This window comes from Melanotaenia boesemani, chromosome 12 (assembly GCF_017639745.1).
Source record: "Melanotaenia boesemani isolate fMelBoe1 chromosome 12, fMelBoe1.pri, whole genome shotgun sequence".
NCBI lineage: Eukaryota > Metazoa > Chordata > Actinopteri > Atheriniformes > Melanotaeniidae > Melanotaenia > Melanotaenia boesemani.
Genome location: NC_055693.1, coordinates 14,768,463 through 14,796,367, shown reverse-complemented (window position 1 = coordinate 14,796,367; position 27,905 = coordinate 14,768,463). Strand labels below are relative to the sequence as shown.

The 27,905-nt window shown below is 35.9% G+C and overlaps 1 protein-coding gene across 1 annotated transcript in view; it reads right to left on the bottom strand.

Annotated features, from left to right (window-relative positions):
- Positions 1-17,517: 17,517 nt before the first annotated feature.
- LOC121649788 (transmembrane protein FAM155A) overlaps positions 17,518-27,905 on the bottom strand; it is a 108,561-nt gene continuing 98,173 nt past the window's right edge. The window contains exons 2-3 of the mRNA XM_042000843.1: positions 21,716-21,887; positions 17,518-19,296 (exon numbers count right to left, since the gene is read on the bottom strand). Of these exons, the coding sequence (XP_041856777.1) occupies positions 18,995-19,296; positions 21,716-21,887 (474 nt within the window). The 3' untranslated portion in view covers positions 17,518-18,994. The remainder of the gene's footprint in view (positions 19,297-21,715; positions 21,888-27,905) is intronic.

Here is a 27,905-nt window from a genome sequence, read left to right as displayed (position 1 = left end):
TACATGTAAAGTGCTTTGGATAAAAGCGCTATATAAGTACAGACCATAAGTACGCCAAACACAGTCTCCAAATTACAGATGCAAACATGTTTGAATTAAGGTGAAGGTTCAACCTCATATAATAAGTTAATCGTGATCAGTCATTCCGTCACTGGGATTAGGATAATTTCCTGTTATTAACTGTGTACGAGTCTAGTAAGTAAGAGTTTGTTGTGGAGACGTTTATATTGGATGAAAGTCAAACATCATACATTTTTATAGATAATTTTAATTTTCTATTACTGCTTATCATACAGCTGGTGTAAGAGAATATTTAGCATCTGATTTTTCTTAAAACAAGTTCCTCTCAAATCCCATGCAGAGTAGTTCTGAGGCATCCACCTCTCGTGTATGTTCCCAAGTAGATAAAGCCAATATATTTTAAAAAGTGTGGCTTGTTTAATGAGCATGTGATAAAACTCTGTGTTGTTAGTGAGTCACACTTTGTAAAAGAACTAAAGAAATCTGAGAGCCTTCATTTGCTCTGACAGGATGTCTTGTAGCGTCAGTTACGGTTTGGAACACATTTAATGTAAAAAGATTGTACTGTAGTGTTAGGGCACATCATCATTGCATGCTTTGTTTTCTTTAATTAGTAAATAGTTTTTCTAATTGCATCTAGAAGCATATTGTTCACCTATCAATAACAACCACGTCAAACATAAACTAAAGCTCCTGACTTTGTCCCAATTAGTCATGCAGTGCCAAGCCAGGACTGACAAACCAAATGTTCACTTTTTAGGTTTTTAGGTGAGCTCATCTTTATTGTGTGTGTCAAGGATCTGTTAAAGTATTAGAAAACTGATATTAAGTCTAAATGCAAAGGACTAAAGCAGAAAATAAAAAGATGCAAACAGCTGCTGTGTCTCAGAATGGAGGTTTGTCTGTTAGCTGCAGTACAAATCAGTGCAGAGCCACAACGTATTAAGCTGATTAATCCGCTCAAAAGATTTTTTTTTTTTTTTCCAGATTTATAGTTAATTACAGCAGTAGTTAGCACTGGTTAGTCTTTGCTATTACAATACAAAGCACCGAAACAAGGAAAGAGAAGAGTTACCAGGCTAGAATAATATTTTTATTACAGGTTGTATTTTTTTTTACAAAATCAGCCTCTGGCCATCAAGTTGTTCTCAATATTTTTACATTAAGAAATGATGAAGTAATTATGTGTATGTGTCCCATTTATCAGACAGTTAGGTGTCTTTCAGCTTAGTGCTTTGGTTTCACGGGATAGAATTTAATTGCATTGAATTGGATTGATGTGAAATACACTTTTAGATATCCAGAAAGAAAATAAGTGAAATGATTATTGTAACATTATTATTATGGCAAAATGTTTGGTTTCAGACCCACTGCTCTCATCAAGAACAGGTGGCTGCTTTCAAAGACGCTTAATCAAATTTAGACGAGCAAATATTGTGAATCTGGTAAAATATTTAGCAGGTAATAATTCCAAGCATATGGATATAAGAATAGTAAATGCTGGACTCTCGGACATTTATTAAACAAACATACAGGGTATAATTGCACAAATTTTTTTTTTTTTTCTCTTTTTTTCACCAGTTTCAGAGCAAATTGTCAACTGCCTTATTATCATCAGGGCTCAGAGTATTATGCTATTATGTTATTATAACCAAGTCCTAATATTCTTCTTTAATGCTAGTCTGAGTTATAATTGAAAGCACACTGGTTCTCCGCTCTGTCAAATTCTAACAAGACCTTTTCACAGCAGGTGTCTTAGTTTATAGGCACAAACTGTAAGACTTTTAACGATTAGTCTGCTCTGGTTTAAGTGACTGTGTCATAGCAGTGTATAGTGAGCATGCTCAAACGACATCTACTGTGTTGTTTTTTTCTTTCATTCACATACTTGCACATCGATGAATGTGTTTCAGGAAGCATGGGCTTAAGTGTTTAAACCAAGGATGCCTCAACATATCAACCAGGGAAGATGTGGCTCAAACCAGTCAATGACCAGATTACCATCATCATCATCATCACGATGGGACTAAGTTAGCTCTGCCGTATTTGAAAATGTGTAATCTGATAAACAGCAGATAAACCTGATTTTTATTGTCTATTATGTACTACCTTGAACTAGTGGATAAAATCAGATCCTTGCTCAACATGCAGTTTATAAATTCCAACCATAATTTCCAAAAAAAAACTGTGCAAAACTAAATAACAAGACTCCATTTATTTGTAAATGTACCTAACCAATCATTTTTCTCAAAGGAGAGAACAGAAAACATATCTTTACCATGTCTAGCATCTTCTCTGTTTTTAATAAATACCTTGGAACTGAGATGAGAGACTTTTGGGAGAGGAATGTTGTCCCACTCGTTATAGGATTACAAAAACACCAATACCCCCCCCCCCCCCAAACCACCACATATGTAACCTTTTGAACTGAGTTCAGATAACAAGCTGAATAGTCCCTCTCACCATTAGTCAAAGAGATGTGGCTTCCATGATTTCCAAAAGAATTTCAGATGTCTGACCTCAAAACACTTTTGCACTTTGGCTTTGTCCATTTTAAACAAGCTTTGATACAGAAAGGAGGACAGTGTTTTTGGATCCTGTTCATGGATTTAGTCTGCATTTGTAGATGGCATAGCTAGACTGTAGTCAGTCCATCATCTGCCAGTCGCTGATGTCTGCAGCAGATGGCAAGAGAAACAGATGCTCAGTCATTCAGGGTTCAACTCCATTTTAGTCTAATCTCTGACACTGTGCAACCTGTCTATCCCTGTACATGTGGTAATACATGTGAGACAATTGTGTTATTAGAGCAGTCTATTAAAACAACTGTTTGGGGAAGGGGGGGGGGGGGGGGGGGGGGGGGGGGGGGGGCAGTAAACTAGACAGCTGATGGAGACCAAGAAACTGGACACCAAATGGTGCTTGAAAATTAAAACATTGTTGAAGGATTAGAAATAAAATTGAGATTAAAGTTAAAAAAAGCTATATGTTGACATCTGCAACATCCTCAGTGCTCTTCCGTACAGCATATATATATATATCTATATATATATAGATATATATATATATATTATTTTATTTTATTTTTTCCACGTTGACCCTGTCTTTTGGATTTCTATGTTCTGGTGTCAATTTAACTTTTTTAGTTAAAGTTAAAGTTTAGTTTTTTTTTAGTTCTAAGAATTTGATTGCATATAATTCTTCGTCAACATTATGCAAACCTGACAAGCAAACCTTTATAAGAGCGTCATCACCAGTCATTGATGTCTGACAGACAAGGTTTTAATATTCAATAAGAGAGTTTTACTATCTCATAAGGGAGATATCCCTTTAATGTTTAGTGTAATATTATTTTATTACTTTTATGCACTATTATATTTATTCATTTTATGACTATGCCAGGGTAATGAAACTTTGTTTTTGGTGTGTTTATGTGCACCTGTACCTATGAAAGGTGACTATAAAAATTTTGAATCTTAATGAGCCTTAATGAGTATCTTTCGTTCCTCAAAGAAATTTCTTCACTTTCCTCACATCCACTAGCTCTGAGATACGTCCTCTAGATGTCTTATGGTTGAACAAGAGCATTTTCTCTGTCGTCATGTTAACAGAAAATACACACATATGCACAAAGAATCTCTCCATGAATGACACTAATGCATGTAAAATTGAATCTGTGTTCACAAAACGGAAGTGCTTGTATGACTCAGCCATAAGGGGAGTCTCTTAAGGAGCTCTTATGGCACATTACAACAGCTCTTTGAAGTGCTGCCATTGTAAAAATGTGATGGGACGATAAGGGCAAGAAATGGCTTCCAAATAGTGATGCACGTTTACATTTATGAGTAGATGTGTATAGTGTTCTGATATCACTTCTTCATTCGGGATGCTCTGAATACAAAAACTCATTTTTGTTTTCAACATTGAATGCTGTCTGATTGCTTTCCTAATTTACAGAATTTGCAAAAAATTTCATGTGCTGACTGCACTGCCGTTCTCCCTTGAGATGTAAACGGATATGATCCATTATTGTGTTAAAACGATATGGGGCTTCTAATGGTTGTGGAGTGTATAAGAGCTTTATACATAAACATAACAGTTGAATAGTGAAATAATTATATATTGGAGGTATAAGCTTGATCTTTTTTAATACGAACTAAATTATGTTTTAATCTAAAGTGGAGAAGAAAACAACAAACCCAGTCCTTCTTTCAACCCTTAAGACTATAACACTCAACAAGCCTGGTTGGGTGTTATTCTCCGGTGATGTTATCAGATAAATAATCTTTGTGCCACAGATTTGCAGGCAAAACACTGTACAAATTGATCTTATTAAACATGATTAATTATAAACCATGTTTCCAGATGTTGAACATGTGAAGAATTAATGTTTACCATTGATTTAATAAGCCTAATAAGTCTGATTTTCATGGATTCATAAATACAGTATTAAAAATAGTGATGATGCCTGCTCCGTGTGTAACAAGTTACACAGACATACCAACCCTTTTACTTATAGACCTTAGATATAGAATATGTGAATTAGTATTTAATTAGTTTAAAGAAATTAAGAACTGCATCTTTTAGAAAACACAAAACAGTTTAGTGCAGGGCTACTCAATTCAGTCCTACGAGAGCCGCAATCCAGAAGGTTTTCCATGTATCCCTGCACCAACACACCTGAGTCAAATTAATGAGTCATTGTGTAGAACCTGATTGGCTGTTAGAGCCACCTAATTTGACTCAGATGTGTTGGTGCAGGGATACATGGAAAACCTGCTGGATTGCGGCCCTCGTAGGACCGAATTGAGTAGCCCTGGTTTAGTGCTTGCTTTTCTTTTTATAAGATATGGCAAACAAAACCTTGTATAAGTCTTGATTTTTGTATTTCTTTACACCCATGGTTACTCATGACTACAATACATGTCCTCACATTTTGCATACATCAGGAATGATGTGAATGGCATTGCAGTGACTGATGTTTTGGAATTTCCTCTCAGATCATCTCCCTTAAATCCAATCATTCTAATGTTGTTTTCCTTCCCTCCCACTTGTTATAAAACATGAATGTATGCAGTGCACACACTTGGCTGAAGCAAGTGAGAGAAAAACTTGAAGATGTGCCAGGATTTGTCTTAAAACTGTTATGGGGCCGTTACATAAGAGCTTTAGAAGCTTAAACTTAGTTAAATGTTAAACCAGACTGACATTTCTCAACTCCTCTCAAGAGGAGGTTAAGCAGCAGTGCCTCCATAAAAGATAAAATATGTAAAAGCTAAATTTAAACCAAAGCTAGTTAAATATAATTTGTGCAGGCAAATCATTGTGATTCATTACTTTAGATTTAATGATATGTTTAATGACAGCGATGTGTTTTATCTGGTGAATGATGAGCCAGACGTTAACAGATGAAGCTACAAAATGCCTTTTAGGATGAGTAATAATGAACATAAAGTTTTTTTCAGTCAGCTCATCTGTCAAACAGCCAGTAAGACAATCATGAATATAGATTCCATCAGTTTAGTCCATCCATTTAAATCTTTTGATGGATTAACAAAATAGGTTTTCTGTAACTTCTTGGCACTCCACAAACACACTCCAAAGTTCCTGGAGAGTGGTGGCCTTGTGGTTAGAGAGGCAGACTTGGGTTGGAAGACCCACTTTCAGTCCCCAGACTGGCAATAAAGGTAAACTGCTGTGCAAGCTCCTTAACCCCCAGCTGCTCCCTGGGTGTTAAGACATCAGCCCACTGCTCCTTGAATGGTGAGGAGATGGAAGTGTAAACACCAGGGGTGTTGCATGAAATTCTGCACCCTAGTTGCAAACCATCTTGGTGGCCTCCTATGTGGACTTGATCAATAGTTCTCACAGATCCTTTTCTCATGATATAAGATGAAGGTAATGAATAGAAAAAGTTTAACCTCTAAATGGCAAAATAACTTCTCTGGCCATAGTCCTGGTAGATGTGGCAGACACTCTTCTGATGCAAGATTATCTTAACCTGCTTGTAGTATAACACACAATAGAATAAAACTTGATGTGCTACTAAGATTATTTCATCTCAATCAGCTGCAGATTATGTTTAGTAAACTAAGGACTTAACAACTTACATGAGCTCATCTTGTCTCACATCCTCAGTGATCATCTGGACAAGATGGTGGACCTGCTGCTGCTGCTGTGCCAGAAACTGAGGACCATGTGGTTCATGATGTTAAGCTTTGCTAATACTGATGTTACAATGTTAAAGTGGTGCTGAAATGTTAAATGTGTTATGTTATAAACCTGTTGCTAGGCTACAGCAACAAGCACATGTGTTATGTTTTGTATTGAACCTCCAGTCTGACTGTAAACGTCTTCTACTCTGTGTCTTATAACATGCAGGCAACTTTCTGATTTATGTGTTTATTTTCAAGTAATGTAATGAATGAAGTAATTCAGTAATAATTACAAGACAGACCTTTTTCCAAGTTAGATATTTTTATAAGGTATTAAATCTGACTAAGAAACTCCAACATTAGGTAATATAATAATCAGACTCTGACTTATTCATCATTCATTATAGCCTTTAGCCTGAATGAATGAATGAATGAATGAATGAATGAATGAATGAATGAATGAATGAATGAATGAAACTTTATTGTCATTGCAACAGGTGCAACAAAATTTTTTCCAGTACAAACCCGTCCAAGGTTAGACAACAACAACATATAGAACAAAGAGGATCAGGCAGAATGAGGCAGCAGCTGCCGTGCAGCGCGCCATTTTCACAGATGGAAAAGATAACATGAGGGAGAGTAACGGGGTGAGGCTAGAAAAAAGGCATCTCTGCATTGGGCCTTGACGGGCCCAGTGTAGAGATACAAAAAAACACACCTCTGTACATGAAAGCTCCTGTTTTATATTATTAGTTAAAAAAAACAGCATTATGGTTGATGATGTGTTGTCAGCATTACAGACTTTGGGGTTCGGTGCATTCAGTTTTTCTCTCTGTTCTTTAAATTTTAAAATTGTTTTTAAATTTTACTTTTGGCTTTTAAATGTTCAAAACGTCGGGTACCCTCTTATCTTTCTCAGCTCCTGCATACTCATCGTCCTTGAAGAAAACCAAATGCTGCTGGTGGTTCCCAGGACTCGACTCGAGACAGAGACTTTTCATCTGCGGCCCCCTAAACTCTGGAACGGTCTCCCTCTTTCTGTGAGGTCTACCAGAATGCTTAAGGAATTTAAATTTCTTTTAAAAACTCATCTTTTTGTTCTGGCTTTTAACTCTGTCGTGTCAGAAACTGTGACTTTAAAAAAAGCCCATTACAAGTTCCTGTCAAACTCTATTTATGTAAAGCATTTCCAGACTGTCACTCTGCTTTGATAAAATCCCACTTTTTTAGCTGCACCATCATCTGAAAAAATCACCATTTAAGTAACTTAAGTAAAGTGTATGTGCAGTGAATTTAGTTGTGCTTACATGTTTGATGAGTTACTACATAGACAATAAAAAGTAATATACCTTTGTGCTCTTGTGACTAAGCCAAACTTAAAATATGATTAAATTTCCTAAGTAAATGTTTTAAAACGACTAAGAATAAAGGATTATGAAATTTTATGACAACTTTGAACATATATGATTAAATAACTTGGTTGAGTGATGTTAGTTGGTTTGCCTCATAAGGTACAATGGCCTTAAATTTGCTAACTGGCCTGCATGTTGACTTGGTATTAGCTGTGTTTCCAGGATAACTAGATGGAAGAGTGCCAGGGGTTAGTTCAAATGTGGAGGCTTTGGCTTTCTAAATTTCTAAACAATCATTTGAAAAATTGAAAACTATTCCTCACACAGTAACATGCTTTTCATTTCTGAAACATTTAAACAGTGAAATTTTGTTTTGGATGACAATTAAAACATATTGAAGTTCCATTTATGAAATAAATACAGTTTAAACTGCAGCGTCTCAGCAGTAGATTTAATGTCCAAATAATCTGATTTCTCCTAAGATTTGCTTAAATTGCAATTTGTTAGAAGGTCTGTCTGCCTTTAGTTTTGTTTGCAGTAAGTGAAATTCTGCACAATCAATAACTGATTTTGCTTTGCTTTGCTAAATATTCCACTAACTTATCGGCATTATGATTTGCTGATCTGCTGGGTTCATCTTTAAAGGGCTGTCCATCTATCTGCTGCATTTGACTAAATCTGAGTACACAGTAATGTCCTCAGAATTCTTCCAGCTGCCTCTGTCTTCTTATCATAAATAAGTCCTTGTGACTCACAGCCAAGACGCCATCACACCATCACCATGTGTTTTATGGAGGATGCTGTATGCCAGCGATTATGACTCACTCAAAGCTCCCCCTTCTATTTTTCATCCTGTGGTATAGACTGATTTTATATTAATCTAAATACTGTTCCAAAGACTTATGACATAAATACTGTTTCAAGACTTTAAGATTGTCTTTGATAATGTTTAATAACAGGTTGTGCTTCATGATATAAATCTATATTCCTACTGAGGGAGAATTTATTTGGCTTTTTAATATTTTCTAAAAACTTTGGTTTATTTGTGTTTTTCTACAAAGTATAAAAACAATCTGTAGATCTTTATTTATACTAAAAACATCCACATAAATTTTGAATTTTTACACACTTGCTCAAATCCAGTTTCATTGATTCCATCATGCCAACAAGTTCACAGACTTAAATAAGTTGGTCTCTCCATGACATATCACCAGTCAGGGAAAGCAGTCTGGAGGACTCAAACTGTTGTACCCAGCTATTTTAAACAAGACCCATCTAAAAATATCATTATTAATTTAATTGCAGGCTATATTTAGAGTCTGCTCACAGCTTCGTCTTGTCCTCGTAGCAGTCTATAATAAACATGTTACTTCAGTCTAAGCTCTGCTCAAAGCCATCAGATAGAACTGACAAGAACTCTTGACAAATAAAAGATTTAAAGAAATTGCCTGCTGCTTTAATTGGTTGTTTCTTTGTATTATTTTCTGACTTTGGGCCACAATTTGAGAACCCTTTCAAACACCAAAGTCATTGCAACACTTGGAGACCTGAAACTTGCTTTGTGAGATGATGCAGCAATGCACATCTTCATAGCATCTCCCATAATTTCCCCATTGCCTTTGTCTGCTAAAGCTCTGATAAATCTTTCCAAATAAGTTCTTTACATTTTTTTTTCCAGAAATCCTATATATCCCCTATTTTAGCCATCAAATCCACAAATTCTTGATACTTTAATCCCCCAAATAAAACATCTGTTCTCAGTTTTAGTCTTAAAAATGGATAACCAAGAAGCTTGTGTAATTACTCTTAACTGGTAGACTGTAACTGTAAACTGTAAACAAACATTTGCACATCTAGTAGGGGGCTACCCCCAAAAAAATCACTGCCACCATTTCTGCTATTTAAAGCTATCAATAACTGTAAAACCAACATATCACTATGCAGGAGTTAAAATCTGTTACCAAATTACCAGTTAATGTCTGTAAATAAAGATAAAATACCTTTTCTTTATACACATCTACTGTAAATAAAAAATAGGCTACGTCATTGTAATCTCACCCACTATTTTGCAAACATTTCAGGGCATTTTGAAGTGTCAAATTCAGCATTTAGTTGTTAGCATGTAGATCTTCCTGGAGCCGGAAATGGTCCTGTTTGGGAAATAAAATGGAGCTGGAGAATTACAGATGAAAGGTGATTGGATGACAATTTCTTTTTATCTTTCTGAATAAATATCTTTTCTCTATCAGAGGGACCACTAATCAGGAACAAATCTACTTCAGGAAAATTACTGGTACCAGAAATCTGTCAGTGATAAAATTACTTCCATGATTGCTTCACAACTGACAGCAGGGTGATCAGTATTTATGTCCAATTCGGACACAACTTTACTTTAACACCCTGATAGTAAATCTGTCATTTTAGTTAAAAGACATTGTGGAAAATAATTCCTCACATGTTGGCTACTTGTTGGTTTTAGGCCTTTTTTATCTGGTATTTTCATCTCACTGTCCATTTTAAGCTATTCTATTCTTCCTTCATGACATTATTTGAATTTGACCTCTGCTTCAATTCATCATCTAAAGGTGTTGTTTTGTATTTTATTCATTTAATTTATATTGGATTTGGCATCTTACACAGAAGCCAAACACAAGCTCATCTTGTCTTACACAAGCATATCTTAAGCTCATCAAACTGAGCTCACAATTTCTTAGATTCCTTCATTTATTTTTCATCAGATGTTCTTTTAAATTCAGCTTCTGTTCAGTTACCTTCAAGTGAAGTGCGTGTAGCATGACTCACTAGCTGGAAGTTTAATCTCTAATTATATGACCACTGTTTAACCTTTAGAGAAGCCTCCTTAATCTTTCTCAACTTACTTGCATCATAGCTCCCTCATCTTCATTACTTTTCTAATCCCTGCAGTCTGCATATATAATGAACATGAACTAGCACACCTTTATGTCTGCGTCATAATGATATCATTGATTATAGTATTAAACATTTTTAGCTGAATGCCTCTTTCTTGGGGGGATGGGTTAAGTTAATCATATCAGACAGTCACTAAAACAAAAATTTAAATACATACTATTTACTAAGTGTGTTCCTGTGAATTGGCATTCCTGCTGTCTACATAGAATCATATATGAGTTATTTAGACAAAAAAATGTAATCTATATAAACTTTTTCATTTCTTCTTGATTAGTAAGTCCAATAGTATCTGTACCAGATCTTTCTTTCTGATTTCATTTAGACAAGAAGCTTCTAATCCTCTTTAAAATTAAGTCTCAGTGTTAATACCTTTGCCAACCATTTGTGAAGTTTGAATGTAAGTTTGAAATAAGGTAAGATAGGTGAAATAAGTGCACACCTCCAACTTTTTTTTCGTGAGAAGTTGTTCTTGGATAGTACAGCTTTTGTATTTAGTATAATGCAATGTTCTGCCAGAACACGTACAATCTAAAGGGAAATGTTTGGTGCTGACGTTCATATTTCGACACAGACTACCCACCACAGTACTGCTGCAAAACCGGCATAGCACTGGCCAATAAAGGGTCACTATGAAGAGCTAAAGGTCCTAATCCAGCCTCCACAGTCTATTCCACTGAGTCCTCACCTCACAACCCAAAAGATAAAAAAAAAACATCTGCTTCCAGACATTCTGCCCTGGCCCCATTCACCATAGGACACTCTAAAACATGCTCCCTTGCAGGTTAGATCTTAGTGGCTCAAGAGAGACCTACAAAATATTCAGTGTCTTGTTTTTGGATGTTTGGTAAATTTTCCTTTACCACCTGCACAATCTGACCCCTGCTGGTTGACATTCAACAGCACAGACTTGACCAACTACTTTAAAAGTATGGATCATAAAACAATATATAAACCAAAACATTATGTTTTGCACTATGAGATGAAATTATTGTTTACTGAGGGTTTAAAAAACAGTATCAGTGCACCATTAATCTTTACATCCATCAGTTATAAACCCAGGAGTCAGCTACGCCTCTAAAAAACACAAGACCTTTTAATACCACACATTCCCATGGAGTCTGAGGCCTGAATGGCAAATGGAATATTGGATGCAGACTATTGGCGGGCTAGTTGAGGATTAGTCAGCTGAGCACTTCATCCCCCCCAACAAGCTGAAATAGAAATGAAGGCTTTAATCTGAGGTGGAAGGGCCACTGGCACACGGTGGAAGGCACACAAGAAAATGCAATGTATTTTTGCCCTTCCGTCTTATAATCCACCACTATAATGGTGCTTAGGGTATTATTTTATTTATTTATTTGTTTATTTTGTGCATGTCTGGTAGCATTATACTGCTCTTGCAAAATAAAGCTCAGGAAGTCAATCTCACCCCACTGACCTATAATAATCTAATCCACATATGGTGACATGGCTGATGGACTGCAGAAACTAGGAATAGAGACAACTGTGAATTCCTTTTCAGATTTTTTCCATCTTGTTATCCAAACTCAAGAGAACCACTTACACTTGATAACCAGCTGAATAAATGTCAGTGCTGTGACATTAAATATTAAAAAAATAAAAATTACATGCTATTGACCCAGCTGCCCTCAGTGGGTCTTGTTCAGCAGTTTAATAATTTATGATCACAGGAAATATCCAATCCTGATGCTTACATTGCAGTTTAGAGTAAACATAGTAAATAAAAATGTGGTGATGTGCAATGAGATAAATATGAATCCAATAACCTTGTTGCCAGATGTGAATATAGTAACCTTGCTGCCAATGTGAAAAATATGTTGAATTTAGATCACAGTTCAGTCAGTTAATGTCTGTGTTGCATTCATTCATAATCCCAGTGGCTCTGCTTTTTTTTTAATGGTCTATTTTTAAAGTCTGATTTATGCAGGCATGTGCTATGTTTGCATGCTTTTACTGCCATCTCATGGTTGTAAGTGGAATTGCACATTGTCCATTGTGAAAAATCCTTCCTGGTAATGTTCAAACCAATGTATTGAGTGGGGAAATTTCCTGCATTTCAACCTTTCTTATTACTTCATTTCTGATCTCACCTTAGTCACACCTGTTAAAACCAGCAAAATGTTGTCTATGGCATTATATTTCAAAAGTCCATCAAAATAACCTCACTGATGTAATAATTAACATTAACTGAGCTCTTGTCTTAAGGTCACTGTGTTGCAACATGGAACAGCCAGGTTTTTAACTGGCACTGACACGGTCTTTAATTTCTTCTCCCATTAAGGGAATGGGGTCATTTTTTGCAGTACCAAAACAAAAAAATAAGTAAATTAATAATTCCTTATCTGAATTTAAGTAAAATGATTTGGAGTGGCTACAGAGGGTCATCATGTGCCACAACATCATGCAACATCGTGTGCCCAAAAAATGAGGTCAACTCACTATTTACTAAAGTAAGCACGATCAATGAGCATAAGACATTGTTTTCACTCATGAATAGATCCCCTACGAGTCCAAATAAAAGAATCTTGCTGGAGAAGACTTTATAAAGCTCACTCTCTTGTTACCAACACAAGACCTTGGTGAAAAATGAATGACTGAAATTAGCATTGCAACATAAGCTTATTGAAACAGGGCTGTTTAAGCTGTGTCATAATCAAAGCCTGAAATATATACACTAAGTTGATGAAAGCCATATTCTCTTTTAAAGAAATCTGTTTTATGTCACTAATAAGATCTTTTTTACACACCAAGTACTGTTTGTTGGAGTTGCTGAGTCATAGTTTTCAACATGTATTTTGTATCTTGATTGGAAGAAAGACGCATTAGGCAAAAGGAAAACAGAGTAACAGATTATATGTCTGTATTTATTTTCATCAGAACACAACTTTAGTCATTGTAGCAGTAGTTTTCATACTTTTCGAAAAGATCATGACTCGTGAGACTGTTTTATAAATCACTTCATCAAAGTTGTTTGTAAAAAAATTAAAGAAGTCACTTGAACTAAAGCATCTATAATATTACAATATACTGATAGTATAATAGTAATCATAATAATCATAATTGTAATGATATTTCTATATGCCTTTAAACCTTTTTCATTTCTAATATCAGAAATCGTTTGCTTTCACACAGAACCGCGAACCTTTCACAACAAGGCTGCGAAACTAAGGACAGATCTGTTGGTTCAACCTCACCACACTCTCTTTAAACATCAGTGATTTCAGTCGCTCAAATAAAATTAGGAGGAGGAGAGAAGAAGAAAGCATGAATCAACTCAAATTACACGAGAAGAGACGTACATTATTCAGCATACTAGAGAACATATTTACAACCAAAAAGGAATGGGCTTCTGCATAGATCCACAGGATAGAAAACGGAACTATTGTGAAGACAGAGAGATGCTGAGAGAGTGAGAGGGCAACATTTGAGTACATTTGAAAGTGGGTGCACAGGGGCAAGAGGCAGTAATCATCTATGTATGCATGGGCAAAAGACAAAAATTGGTTTTGTAAGTAAGTGTGTTATGAAATGTGACAGATCATTCCCCACGTTGCTACAGACCATTGTGAGAGGATTAGACTGAATCTATTAGACCCTAAACAATTTCTTCTCAGTATAATGCAGCAGAATTTTAAGAAACGAAAACTTAAAAAAAACAAAAAACAAAAAAAAACAACAGATAATCACAGAATAACTCTTGCGTGCATGCCTGCATAACCAACAAAAACCAAACTAGAGCTTCTCAGCCATTTCTAATGCTCGTAATGATTGGAAGAAATCTTGCTCGTTAAAATGTTCTCGGTGCAAATATGTGTGGAGGTGTATGACGGACAACACATATGCACAGCATTCACACTCATGCAACTAGAGTAAGAATGCTTAAAGCAAAACATGCTCTCTGCATGACTTCCAGATGCAGGTATATTGTTTGTATGAATGCATGTCAAGCTGATGGCTTGTGATGGTGTTGCATCACAGCATAACTGTTGACATGATCTGTTGAATGAAATTATGTGTTAGCTTCTCATATGAGATCTCTTAATGTGTACTTTTGACGAGGTTTGCATGATGCATGTGAGGTACAGTTAAAGAATTGCTAACATGCCACATTTTTGTAACACTGGTCCTGTTTTCATCTTTATTTAGTTTAATAAAGACAAACACTTTATATCATAATTGACTTTACTGTATTCCACTCAATAGGGAGTGTACTTTGCTCTCCGTGGCCTTTTCTGAATAGTTTCATACTCTACCTTTCTTTTTTTTTTAATTTTGGGGATTTGTGAAAGATTTTCTTAACATGAGTCTACTAAGCACAGAGAAGAGCAGTTTCCAACTACTGGCACAATCCATGCAGCTTCGGGGCTACAGTGCTTGATGGGACAGCTAACATAGAAGGTTCCTGTCTGTCAAAAAACAGTGTGATTAGTCACATCTGTCGCACAGCCCAAGATCATCGCAACGCCAATGAGCTCTCCAGGACAAACAACAACAAGCTACAGACTTGAAGCAAATCTATGAGGAGGTACAGACACAAAAAGCAGTACCAACTAAAAGGTGGGAGATTGATCTTCTTCCAGATGTTCTGATTCCTGCACATTTTGCAGTCCTTGTAAACCTTTAACAGCTTTATTAATGTAAAAGAAGATATACATTGCCATCTACATAGGTATAGCAGCACTTTTATTTAATCTTATTTTTTGAATACTGAATGCAGTCAATAGAAATGGGCATGGGTGAATGGGGACCTTTATATTTCATGCAAACTTGAAGAGTGATGTGTAGAGCATGGGGCAAGGTTTAAAACAGTCAAAATAAGCCAATGCAAACTTTATTTTTATTTAGACATAGTTGAAATAATGGTGTTTTTTATCTTTAAGTAACTTGTATAATAAAACTCTTGACATCAGATACTAGGTTGGACATCTCATATCATCACTAAATGTACTGGGGTGTGTGTGTGTGTGTGTGTGTGTGTGTGTGTGTGTGTGTGTGTGTGTGTGTGTGTGTGTGTGTGTGTGTGGTTGGGGGGAGGGGGGGTTGCATCCAGCAGCATCTGCTTGCCTTTAGCTTTTAACAAAGAGACATAGAATAAAACCAGAAACTGAAAAAGAAGTCAGCCCTTAAGGTCACACCATTCCTTTCTGATCACACACTGGTCAACATTTATAAAACAAACCAAGCTGACTTATTGTTTAAAGACACAATGACATGCTTTTTTCCTCGTGTTTGTTTCTGTTCCTGATCTATAACAGCTAGCAGAACGTCTTGTACTGTTGTGAGTTCACACAAGAAAAAGATATGGGGCATTTTATTAACTATGTTAGCAACTGAGTACAAATGTTTTCAAATGTGTCTGACAGTGCGGGTGATAATGTTTGTACTGTATATCATAATAAGCCCTTTACGTAATGAAAGATTATTTGATGTTTTGAGAAGAAAAATACAAGACAGTGGGCATGCTACAGCAGCTGATCTGAGATAAGATCTTACATTAGGAGGGGAGCTGAGCATAGTCAGTAAAGGAGGCTGTCATAACCTTGTAGAGCCTCCACATGCACTTTATGTACTGTATCTCAGAATTTGATCTGACAGCAACAAACAGGCTTTAAATCGCCTCTGTGTAAGTGAGATGTGAATCCCACTCAGCATGTACTGTATGAAACCTGTTCAGTGCAGTGGGTCATGGAGGAGGATTAGAACATAAACTGGTATACCTGCAGGTAGCATGTTTTTTTTTTGTTTGTGTTTTTTTTTTCATCCTCCCAATGACTGCATGGGAGTTACAGTTTTCCATTGCTGCAAAGTCATTGAAGTTAAGATCCAGTCACCGTGCTGCCTTTGAATAAAAAGGTTGAAATTCGGCCTCTGAAAAAAGTCCTGATTCAGGCGCAAACTGTAAATTGAGTTTGTGATTTCATTAGGTGTTGATGAACTAAAGAGATTCATGGCTCATACAACAGTCGTTTTCTATTATTAATCTGCATCAAGGTGAAAAAGAAGAGCCACAGTTTTGCTGTAGATGGGGCACACACCTTAACCAGTGCTGGTTTTGTTGCAAATGACGGCCTATCCAGGAAATTCGGATTAAGCGAGTATAGAAAAGGGACAGATGGATGAATTGATGATTTGCTGAAATTTGACTGGATAGTACCTTTATAATATTAACATTTTTTTTCCTTATGGGGAGCAACAGAACTAAACACATTGATCCTGTATTATTCAGCTAGCTTTGCTGAGCCAAGAGGCTGAAACGTGACCAGAATCTAATCGGGGTTTAAGTTAAGTTCCTGATTAGATAAAAACAAGCTTGAGAGTGTTACCCTTGTTGTTTGGTGAGATAAGATCATCCTATGTGTCCTTCTTTTAGTTTTCAGGTTCATGTCCAGATAAAAAGGCCTAGAATTATTTCATCATTAATAGGTTTTAGGTTAACTTAAAGTCTGATAAAATAGGCCTTATTTAAGCAAAACTTCTGCTGTTCTACATCTGGGAAAAGACCATCTTCAGGGTACTTTGGCTTTGTTTTTTGTCTTTAATCCTAACATTTCAGTTTAATATCCCCAAAACATGCTCATTCATCACATGTAGAGAATATAGAAGACATGGAAGCAAGAGTCTTATTTTAATATCTTGTTAATTTGATTTAGCCTAATCGTGATGTTACCTTTAAACTCCTAATGAAGTTGATTAACAGGAGTTTTTCCAGTGGTAGTTCTAGAGAAAACATTTTACTCAACAAATCATTTCTGAGGTTTTCTTTTAATAACAGTGTCAGTAGTTAAAATTTGACCTAATTTTCCTGGAGTGTACCAACCTTAAAACATTTCCCCCAAAATTCCAACACAGTTTTTTTATTGCTTTAAACTCAGTTTATAGTGAAAAGGGGTAATTACAGTGTATTTCTGTGGAATCCAGCCTTGAATAAAAATTTATTTTAGATGACAAAAATACCATTTTTCATGGAAAAAATCCTATTAGTTTTATAAAAATGAAAGTTTATTAGTATTTATGTTTTATAATATCTATGTGTTCTAGTCAGGGTTTTAGTTTACTGCAATTTTTTAGTAACTTTTTAGATAAGCTGAACTTAAGTTGTAACCGTTACATGCTGCTTTCTGCAATTTGAAACCACACTCATCTTAGAAGCACACTAATATAACAACATTTAGTTGAGGTAAAAGAAAAATATTGACTTAAACAGAATAAAATGTCTCAAACTGATTAGCCTGTGAGATCAGCTACACATCTGTCCCCATTAGAAAAACAGTAAAAACAAAAGATTTGGTAATGAAAACTATTTATCTGATCCACCATTTGTAAAAGTTGCTGTACTTTTTTCATAAGCTATCCATGAATAAATTGTTCAGGAATTCTCCCAACTAAGACTTTTACCCATTTACATTACAAAATCAAATAAAATAAAGAAAGAAAGAAAAATGAAAAGAATTAAATAAAAAAAATTGAGAGGTAAAAAACTTTATCCAAAATCAGTTTGGATAAACTTAGACTTAATGTTTGTCTTTTATACCCTATTAGACTCATTTGTTTAATTGTTTTTGCATGGTTATAAGGTGATCCAGCACTGGATAAGGGAAGTTAGACATATTTGCTGTAAGACTTTGGCAGAAATGGACAAACACTTCCTGAGCCAGCTGTTAGTTTCTTAACAATAAGTACAGAAATGGTTTGATCTTTGAAAACAGAGTAAATAGGTGAACAGTATCTCACAAAACAAAGTGCAGGGAAAATATTAATTCCTGTGTTAAACACAGATTATGGAAATCAGAAACCCCAGTTAAGTTTATTGTGGCCAACAAACCAGCGTGGTGGAGCTGAGTGACATCTGAGGGGGGTCTCCATAAAATCATCAGTTGCACCAACCTGTTAGGTAGACTTTTAGGATGTGCGCATTCTCTCTCTCAAACACACACGCACACACAAACACATGTGTAAGACGTGCCCACACATGCTCTCTCACGCCTTCTAAGTATTGAAAACAACATACACACACACAAATTTGCAGCTAATTATTATCTTTTTACACATTATCTTTCTTAATTAGTGAACACATTTTGTTCCCGTATAAGGACCCAGAAACAAAGACAAAGGATGAACTGATGTTCAGAATATGATTGTGTTATTCCATAGTCAGCCAGTGCAACAGAAACCAAGAATTGGAACACAGTGTAAAAAAGCGTAGTAAGAGAAATTCAGCCACAAGGAAGCTGACTTTCCCTCTTAACAAAGGCTGTGGTATTGTCCCCCTTTCCTAAGGGACTGCTTGAATCCCTTTGCATGTCTGTTTGTTTAGTCACTTATTTGTTTTGATTGATTTGTGTATCTTTCATTTCAAAATGTCCGACATTTTCCGTTGGCCAGAAAATGTTGCAGAATTGTCCACAGGCACACAGCTCCACCCATTTGCACAACTGTTGCTGTATTTTTCCACATCGGTTGCTATGGTGAGGGAATCCCCCACCCTAACAACCTTGTTTCTTCCTGGCAGATCAATCACTCCTCATTAGTGGGGTTCTCCTCCAGAGGCGTGATTGTGGGGAGGCCCAGTCCTGTTGCATTGTGGGATGCAGTGAGGCTGGCAACAGTGTGTAGGAGGACGAGGACCAGCAGGCAGAGTTTGAGCCGGCTGTTACACAGTCTGCAGGCTGCCGAAGAGCTGAGGGAGGTACGATGCTGGCATGGTGGGTGAGTTCTTTTCAGGGTCCCCCTGGAGCGGTTGTCTACTTTCATGTCCCATCGAACATCGCAGCACTCTGCATCCGGGTCTACACCTGATGGATAGTCCTCCAGCAACCCTTCAGGTTTAGGGAAGAAGAAGTGAGAGATAAAAGGAGTGAAGAATTTGTGTCGTATTTTGCAGGAAAATGTGTGCACTTGGTTACCTATCCATTTCCATAAGTGTAGGTAATTTAAGCCCTGTTTCCACCAACGGATCTGGTTCGGTATGATATGGGTCGGTAGGCATGTTTTCTTTTCTACAAGCAAAACCTGGGTAAGGTACTATAATATCCCAACCATCCCGCTTTATTGGGACCCTTCCATTGGGGTTCCCCAAAAGGGTGGAGCTTGACATGCTATAACATGTTTATTGGTCAAAAGAGTTATCACCTGTGCGACTAGACTTATCTGGTAAATGTATGGTTGGCTGTGGAATTGAGACAGAGTTTACCAGGGTTTACCAAACCAAACCACATCAAACCATCCAGAACCGACCCAGAAGCGCTGGTGGAAACAAAGCTTTAGTTGTTAGTTTTTTTTTGAACTGCAGCACATTTATAACTTTGTTTTCACAGCCAGACTTTTCTGTCATGCAGATTAGCAACCAAGCAAATGATCAATCATTTATTTATTTGCCAAAAACATCCAAAAGTTTTTTGCAAATTTATTGAATGTATTTTTTTTTTTTATTCCTAATACAAAAATGAATGTGCTGTAGGCAACTAGATGCTACCTGAGGAAAAAAACTGTGTGAATATATCAATATTTTCAAACAATTAATCAGTCAATGCTGACAATGATACAACTGAACTATTCAATTCAATTCAGTTTAATTCCATTTTATTCTATAGATGCTTAGAAGAAGCTATAAAGACAGACAGACTGCAGAGATATTAACAATTGATTTTCAGCTGGATTAGGACATTATTTGTCTTGAGCATTAATCAAAATATAACAACATAATAAAAATATTATTATGATGTTAAATAAACACAAACATACTTTTAACTCCTTATCATGGTGTTTGTAATAGTTTTTGTTATTTTTGTTATTATATATTTATTACTTTTGACCAGGTTCTTTAAATTACTGTGCAGGATTCTGGGTTAATACATGTAAATATTAATTATCATCATTATCTATACTGAAAAAAGGGCCATAGGAATTATCTTTAAAAGTGGTTACAAAGGTCATACAAAAATCTAAAATACCTAAATGTATAGATCTTAATTTCACATAGCATAAATGATGCATTAGGCAATAAACAGAAAACGTCCTGACACTTTTTTTTTCTTATTTTTTTTTTTTTTACACTTTTGTGACTCAGTTTGTGAAATGAAGATGTTTTTGATCCACATTCCAGACCACTTGGTGGCAGTAATGCTCTAATTCATTCTTTGCCAACCGTCAAAAAATAAAAAGAAGAAAGAGAAGACATGCAGAGATCAAGGTTTACTGAATGTATTGAAGGTAGAAAAGAAAAGAAAGAGGGAGAAAAACAGGTGTGGATCAGATGAACAGATGAAAGACGGCAAATATCTTGTTCTTGGTATATATATATATATATATATATATATATATATATATATATATATATATATATATGGTCCCCACACTCTTTATATAGAAGGGTGGCGTGTGGGGGGTCCTGGGAATGTTTATTCCTCCAAAGGGGGGGCACTACAGAAAAGGTTTAAGAACCACTGGTTTAAGCATTTAAAGCAATTTCTATGTATGATAAAGTTCAAAGTAAAAAAAATGTTTAAAAATTTAATTTTGTAGAAATGAATAGTTTGGTTGGTTTAATGGGTTTATATAAATAGAAAAATATTGCCAATTGCAATCAGGATATAAGACTAATCAAGTCATGAAGAATGGCGATGATAATTTATTTATTTATTTGTTTGTTTGTTGTCAACATGTTCAAAACAAAAATCAAAACATTCACTCATTCATTGTAGGATGATGCTCAATCCAACCACAAGAGCGCAGCATTGAGAAATGATGGAAGCAGGCTCTTCCCTCTGAGGGAAAGTGTGAAAGAACCAACATCTTATTCAAAAATAGTTAATCAGTACTTTCTTTGAAATGCTGTGGAAAAGCAAACTGCTTTGGTGCTAAATATTTGGGATTGGATCCAGGACTCTATAACTTGGAAAACTAAAGTATTAATATTATTAAAGAGCTATGTGATGTGTAAGACAGGGCTATCTCATGAACATCTGGTCACAATGCTCCATTGTGCAATTGCCCCCTGGTGCAGTGAGTGAGGGTCAATATTTTTTATGATGCGTCACCTTGGACTAAACAATCTGTAACAGTAAGCTTGCAAGGGGTTACAGGTTGTAGAGGTTATGTCCTACTTTTAGCACAAAAAAAAAATCTTGGTCAAACAATTTCAGCTCAGCTGCAAATGGACTACTGGTGCAGTAAAGTCTCAAAGTAAAGTCTTAAAGTGCAAACAGAATTTTGCATAATATGATGATTGATTTGTACCTGTGCATATAAAACTGGGGCTGCCTCCGTGAATGAGATCATCATTGTCGGGAAGGACAAAGGGGCACCGTTGCTGAACCTCCAGGCAGTACTGGCCACAGGGGATTCGCTTGCTGCAGTGCATCTGGGTGGTCTGGAAGTACTGAGAACACAGCCAGGGCTTATAAACCATCTGGGTGGAAGACAGAGAGGTGAGAGGATATTGATGAGTTAGTGAGGGTTGCTTTGGGTGATAGACACACACACACACACACATACACTTTCACACTATGCACGTGTACCATCATGACCTCTACAGTTATTGATTCACACAGGACTGAACAGATATCCTGGTGATCCTACTATTCACTGTTTAATGAATGTGGTTGTTGCTGGGCAGTCATCACTTTGTCAGTCAATACCAAGTATTACCCAACTCAGTATTACTCAGTATCCTCCACTTCAGAACAGATTACTGCTTTGTACTGTAGCTTCACTGCACCAATTTCAGTAGCTTAACTTCTGATTTTATGGGTGGAACAATGGTGGCCCTGAGATGAACAAAAAAAAAGCAACAACAAAACCTAAAATACCACAACATTTTTTGAGGGGGGGGGGGGGGGGGGGGGGGGGGGGGTGTAAAGCATAAACAGAAGAATATGTCATATTTCAGATAAACAACAGATAAACATTTAAGAAAACAAACATGGAGTTACTGAGTTAGTGAATTTGATGGATGTCACAAACTGGCAAAAGATTGGAGCCAGTTATCACCTAAAATAATGCAAGAGGTCCCTTTAGAAACCAGAAAACCTTTAGTTTCTGTTATCTGAAGGATTTATGTATATTTACTTCTGTTTGTCTATTTTAACTATCATAATATATATATATATATATATATATATATATATACATATAATTTTTTCTAGACCTACAAAAAAAGCTATCTCTGCATACAACATATCTAAAAAGTTATGAATCTGTCTCCTTTTCATAAAAACTCCAGGCAATAATCAGCCTGTCAGAAATGTAGTCAACTGATGGAAGGCTGAAAATATATCTAATATATCTAATTTACTGTGTTTACAGTATTTATACAGTGAAATGTAGCCATTAACAGAAAAGATCAGGATTTTATGCACATATAATTTAGATTTTTTTTATATATAGACAGAATCATTAGTGGATCAGACTACAATCCTGTGTCTACCATGTCCATATGTTTTATCTCTTTGAGTTGCTGCACCTTCTGTTTCCTTGTCAGCAAACAGCTGAACAAATATATTTTAATATTCCTTAAATAATCTATTGTAAAATTCAGACCATTTATCATCCAGGAAGGAAATTTAACATTCCTAAATGATGAATGAAGTGGACTACAGTGACAAAAATGAAATGGTGGTAATATATTGATTTTTTTGTTTTTTCTCCAATTCAGGCTCTCTCTGCCACTGCTGTGTTAAAGATTAATGTGCATTGTTACACATTAATATTAACACTTGATTAAAATGGAGGCTCTTCATATTTACCTGTTGCCATGGTGAATTGTAATGTTGGAGCTCCACTAATATCTTTTTTCCTTCATTCCCTATGCATGCATACACATAGATCAAAGATGATGGAAACCTCTGAAACTAAAACCTGAGTTTCCCATCTCGGTGTGTTTAGAACAAGCAACTGATGTCAACTATTATATCAAGAACATGAGATGTTGTTGATATTGATTGTGCCAAAGCAGATTTTTTTATTCTCTCAACACTAGAAGTAAGCAAGAGGGGTCAGATGATTTACTTAGCACCATGTCTTTCTTTGTCAAATGATCAGGTGATCTCCTTATTGTGTGGTATTATCACGTGCACCAATTAGCTGGTATTACCTGTAAAGGCCTCAGAGGACTGCCAGGCAAGCTAGCACCTGCCATGAGTTAATCATCACACCTAAATACAGACCACAGATAAAATCACTCCCCCATGTTTCTGTGTTGCTGTTTGTCAGACTGGGTGGATGTGTTGACAAAAATATGTTCATAATATAATGCTCCCACTACATTTATTAGTCACTGTGATAAAACTTTAATAAGGTAGAGAATTAATCCTGGACCAGAGTTACTTGCACACCCCCAAAGAGTGTACTGTATATCTATAACTAGGCTTTGAATCAACAGTAATTGTTGATATTTATGTTACTTTAAAGAAAAAAAAAAAAAAAAATTACACAAGGCAAAGCTAACTGTTTTCTAGTCATCATTTATTTAACAGTAGCAGTTTAAGTCAAACAGAAGTCTATGCAAACTTTCCCAGAAAACGTGTAGATTTTCTAGCAAAGCAAATAAAAACAGATTTGACAGAAGACCTTTGTGCCTCACGAACACGCTGAAATAAGAAGGCAAGAACAGAAAAATGGTGTTGTTTTATGCATCAATCTAAACAACTAAATGACCTTAAGATGAAGTGAAAGGAGGACTTGATCCTACAAAAACACACTGTAATGATCCTAATCACATTTCCAGTCCACATATGACTCCTTCCAGAAGAGCATGCTAAGGTTTGACTGGTTATCACAAATACCCACCATGGATGTCAATGTAAGTCTTTGGACAGCCAAACAGATTTCACAGTTTCAATTTGAAACTGTAAGATTGAAAATTAGGTTTAAAATGTAAAGGGCATGCGTTTTCTTTAACAAATGAAACTTTGGTAACTAAACTTCATTCAATATCTTGTACTGATATAGAACTACATTAAAGTCAGTCGATGAAATCATTCATTGCATTATTTAACATAGCATCAAGCTCCGTTCATCACCACTCTTTTTGTGTGCAAATGAAATTCTGTGTACATGGGAAACTACATTGTGCATGTTCAACAGATTTTCTTGTTCACTTGCATGAAGCTGACAGTATTGAAAGATACGAACGATGAACTGAGTAAAATGCTGACTTTTCTCTCGTTCAGCAACATACAACATAAACTGCATCACTGGCAAATACTGTCAAGATGTATTTGTTTTGATATTCATCGCCATTTTCACTTCTCTGCATATGCTCAGGCATTCATGCCGAACATAAAGTATGTCTGGTCATTTCTGCTGAAGCTAAGACAGAAAGATGGGCTGAATAATCAATAACATCACAGCTGGTGAGGTTTTTCTTGAAATGTCATCCAAATCAGCTTCTTAGTGTCGAGCCTAGAAGTTGTCAGCAAGAGGCAGCAATTTTAAAATATACTTAAAAATTATGTATAGCCTACAGGTAGATTTGAAATGCAACAAAATGAATGAAATGGTGATATTGCAGGACTCAAGCACCAAAATGTCCTCAGACTTCAGCTGAAAAGATACACTGTGTGAAACCTAAATCTCCTCTGTTCCTCTACCATACACTTGTCTAGATAGCAAAGGTAGCTTCATCAAAGGAAAAGATGGAACGTTGCTTAATTTTCTGATTAATTAACATCTGATGGACTTTTTTTTTCTTACAGACAAGGACAATTCCTCCCAAAAAGGAGTGGGATCTGCTTTTTAAGCCCTGATTTATGACTTGGTCCTTGCTCAAAACAAAACAGGTCAAACAGGTGAGCCCTCCAGCCTGGATTGAGGAGTACACTTCTTGAGTTATGTTTAGGTTCTGGGAAGTTTCTGAACTAATCTTCTGCACACCCACCAATCTGTTATGATATGACTTTCAGATGGTAAATGGTAAATGGACTTGTACTTATATAGTGCTTTTCCAGCCAGTTTGACCACTCAAAGCGCTTTACACTACTTATCACATTCAGTCTGGAACTTATAACCTGGGGACCTTCTTCTACTTTCAAAACTTTTTTTCTTTTTTTTAAGTGATAAGCTAAACCTCCCTACAGGTTTATTATCTCAACAAAGGACAAAGACGAGGCCATCTGGTGGGTCTCCACCAGGACTTTGTTTAACTTCACATTTCAGTGTGTAATAAACTTTCAAAGGTTTTGGCATTTTAGCAGAAGAGCACTGTCAGAGGAAAGACTTTCTTTATCTAAGACATAGTAAGGAATAAAGATTTTGTCAATGCCATCTTAAATATCATCCATAAGCTGTTGATAAACTATTAGTATTTAGATGTGCAGATCCTCATCATTAGTACAAGGGTAATCAACAAGTTTGATTCAGCTGCGATCTGAAACTTTATTCACCATTTGTTTATGCCTCTCTTTAATGTTTATAACATTAATTTTACTTTCATTGTGTTGATAAGGTTTCTTGACAATGTGCATCAGTATTGTTTTAACAATGACATCATTTAAGACTTTAACATTTTTTTTTAACTTTAACTTATATCTTACAGATGTATTTAATTATTTTATGTTATACTTTTACAAAGGGAATCAGAAAGGTAACACTGAACCAGTCCATGTAGGTTATATAATCCCAGCCCCACAGAGGCTGCCCATTGGTTGAAAACTTATTTGTGGGCGTTAACAACCAGTTTTTTTAGTTACAGAGGAGAACAGGAGAAAGAACAAACAGAGTTTTGCAGAGATGCTTCAGAAAAATCTCCTGCGTGATGTATCTGGGGTAGAAAAGTCTCTTCAGAGATAGAGAAGCAGAAGAATGAGGTTTTAGGCCACAATGCATGTTTTAAGTCTGCATTTTTAACATGCATGAAAGATGAAGATAGGGGAAATCCGCCCTGCACATGCCGTGTTCCTTAGACTGCACTTTTGTCCTTTGGTTTTTCTATAACTGGTTAAATCAGGTTTTCACGCTTTAGTGCCAGTTCTACCAAGTTTTCCCTTTGTTGGCTCATCAAAGCTGGACTTTTGATCTTTTCGTCCATAACACAGCAAACAATTCGACACCTCCGATCCAGGTGCGTCTCGGGACTAGACTGAACAAGCAGACAGAATTCTTCTGACACAAACCTGTAGACCATCAGGTGTGATGAACCTTCTGCCTCCCTGAAAGTTTGAGTCGGAACGACCACCAACCCAGGCTTTCCCCCTGTGAGTTGTGTCACCAGAAAAGGTTGTAAGTAGGTCGACTCGATCCAAACGGAACCGGACGAGTCCTTCCAGTTTTGATCTCTGCTTGTCTGCTAAGAAATGATTGGTTGCCTGATAAAGTTGGTTATAGAGAAGTAATTTGCTTTCCAGTTAAGCTTCCAGCTAAACAGATGAGCCTTTTTAGCTTTCTTAGGATTCAGAAATCTTTCCATCCTTCTTTTTAAACATTTAGTTTAATTAACACCACAGGTTAATTAACATCTGCTTTTATTTTGCTCCACATCTTACATGGCTTTCCAATAAGATTCTGGTTTGAACCTCACACTTGCATTTTACAATGTTTGTTATATTCACAGTTTCACATTTACCCTTTGTAAATATCCCTTTGACATTATGCTTGTTTAGACTAGTTTAATTAATATTCACTCATGTCACTAGCATCTTGAGACTAATTTCATTTGATTTGATTTGATTAGCTTGAATTAATTATTTAGTCAATTAATTAATCTAAGACTTTAGTAGTGTCCATGCAGCCATTAGAAGTAGCGTGGTAGTGCCCTAGTTTTCCAATATTATCATTAATAATTCACATTTTATATTGATTATTAAAATTAATATTTAATCTAAACATTTAAATGTTTAATGATGCTAGATCACTACATCTACTTCTTTACTGCAGGTGACTGCATCTCTACTTCCTAAACCCTGAGATTATAGAACGATAAATGGTATTTTATGGTCCCCAGGTCAAATCTTAGAGACAGTAAATGGGAGAACACCCTTGCTCTATTAAGACACTGTTCTCTATAAAGGATGTTCTCTCTCTCTTTTTTTTTTTTTATTAAAAATTATGTTTCATTTCAAATTTTTTTGTATAAAGAAAAAAAAAAGATTTCTCCTCCAAGAAATCTGCCAAGTTTTTTATGACAAAATCATAAAAAAAGTTGTAAGCACAAAGTTTGACATTAATTTAGTGAAAGCAACATTTATTTGAAAAACGGGAAAAGACTTAAAGAAACATAACAGGAAGACATGAAAATAATGTTGCACGTGATGGAATTAATTAATGCTCAGTATGCTTTAATCTGTCAGGAGAGCAGGTACACATGAAGGAAGAATGAGTTTGTACTGAGGGCAAACAGCATCAAAATCAAAATATAACTGAAGCAGATGAAAGCCGAGATGAAGGTTTAATTTGTATAAAACCAGGAAAATTAGTGATAAAGGTCAGTCTC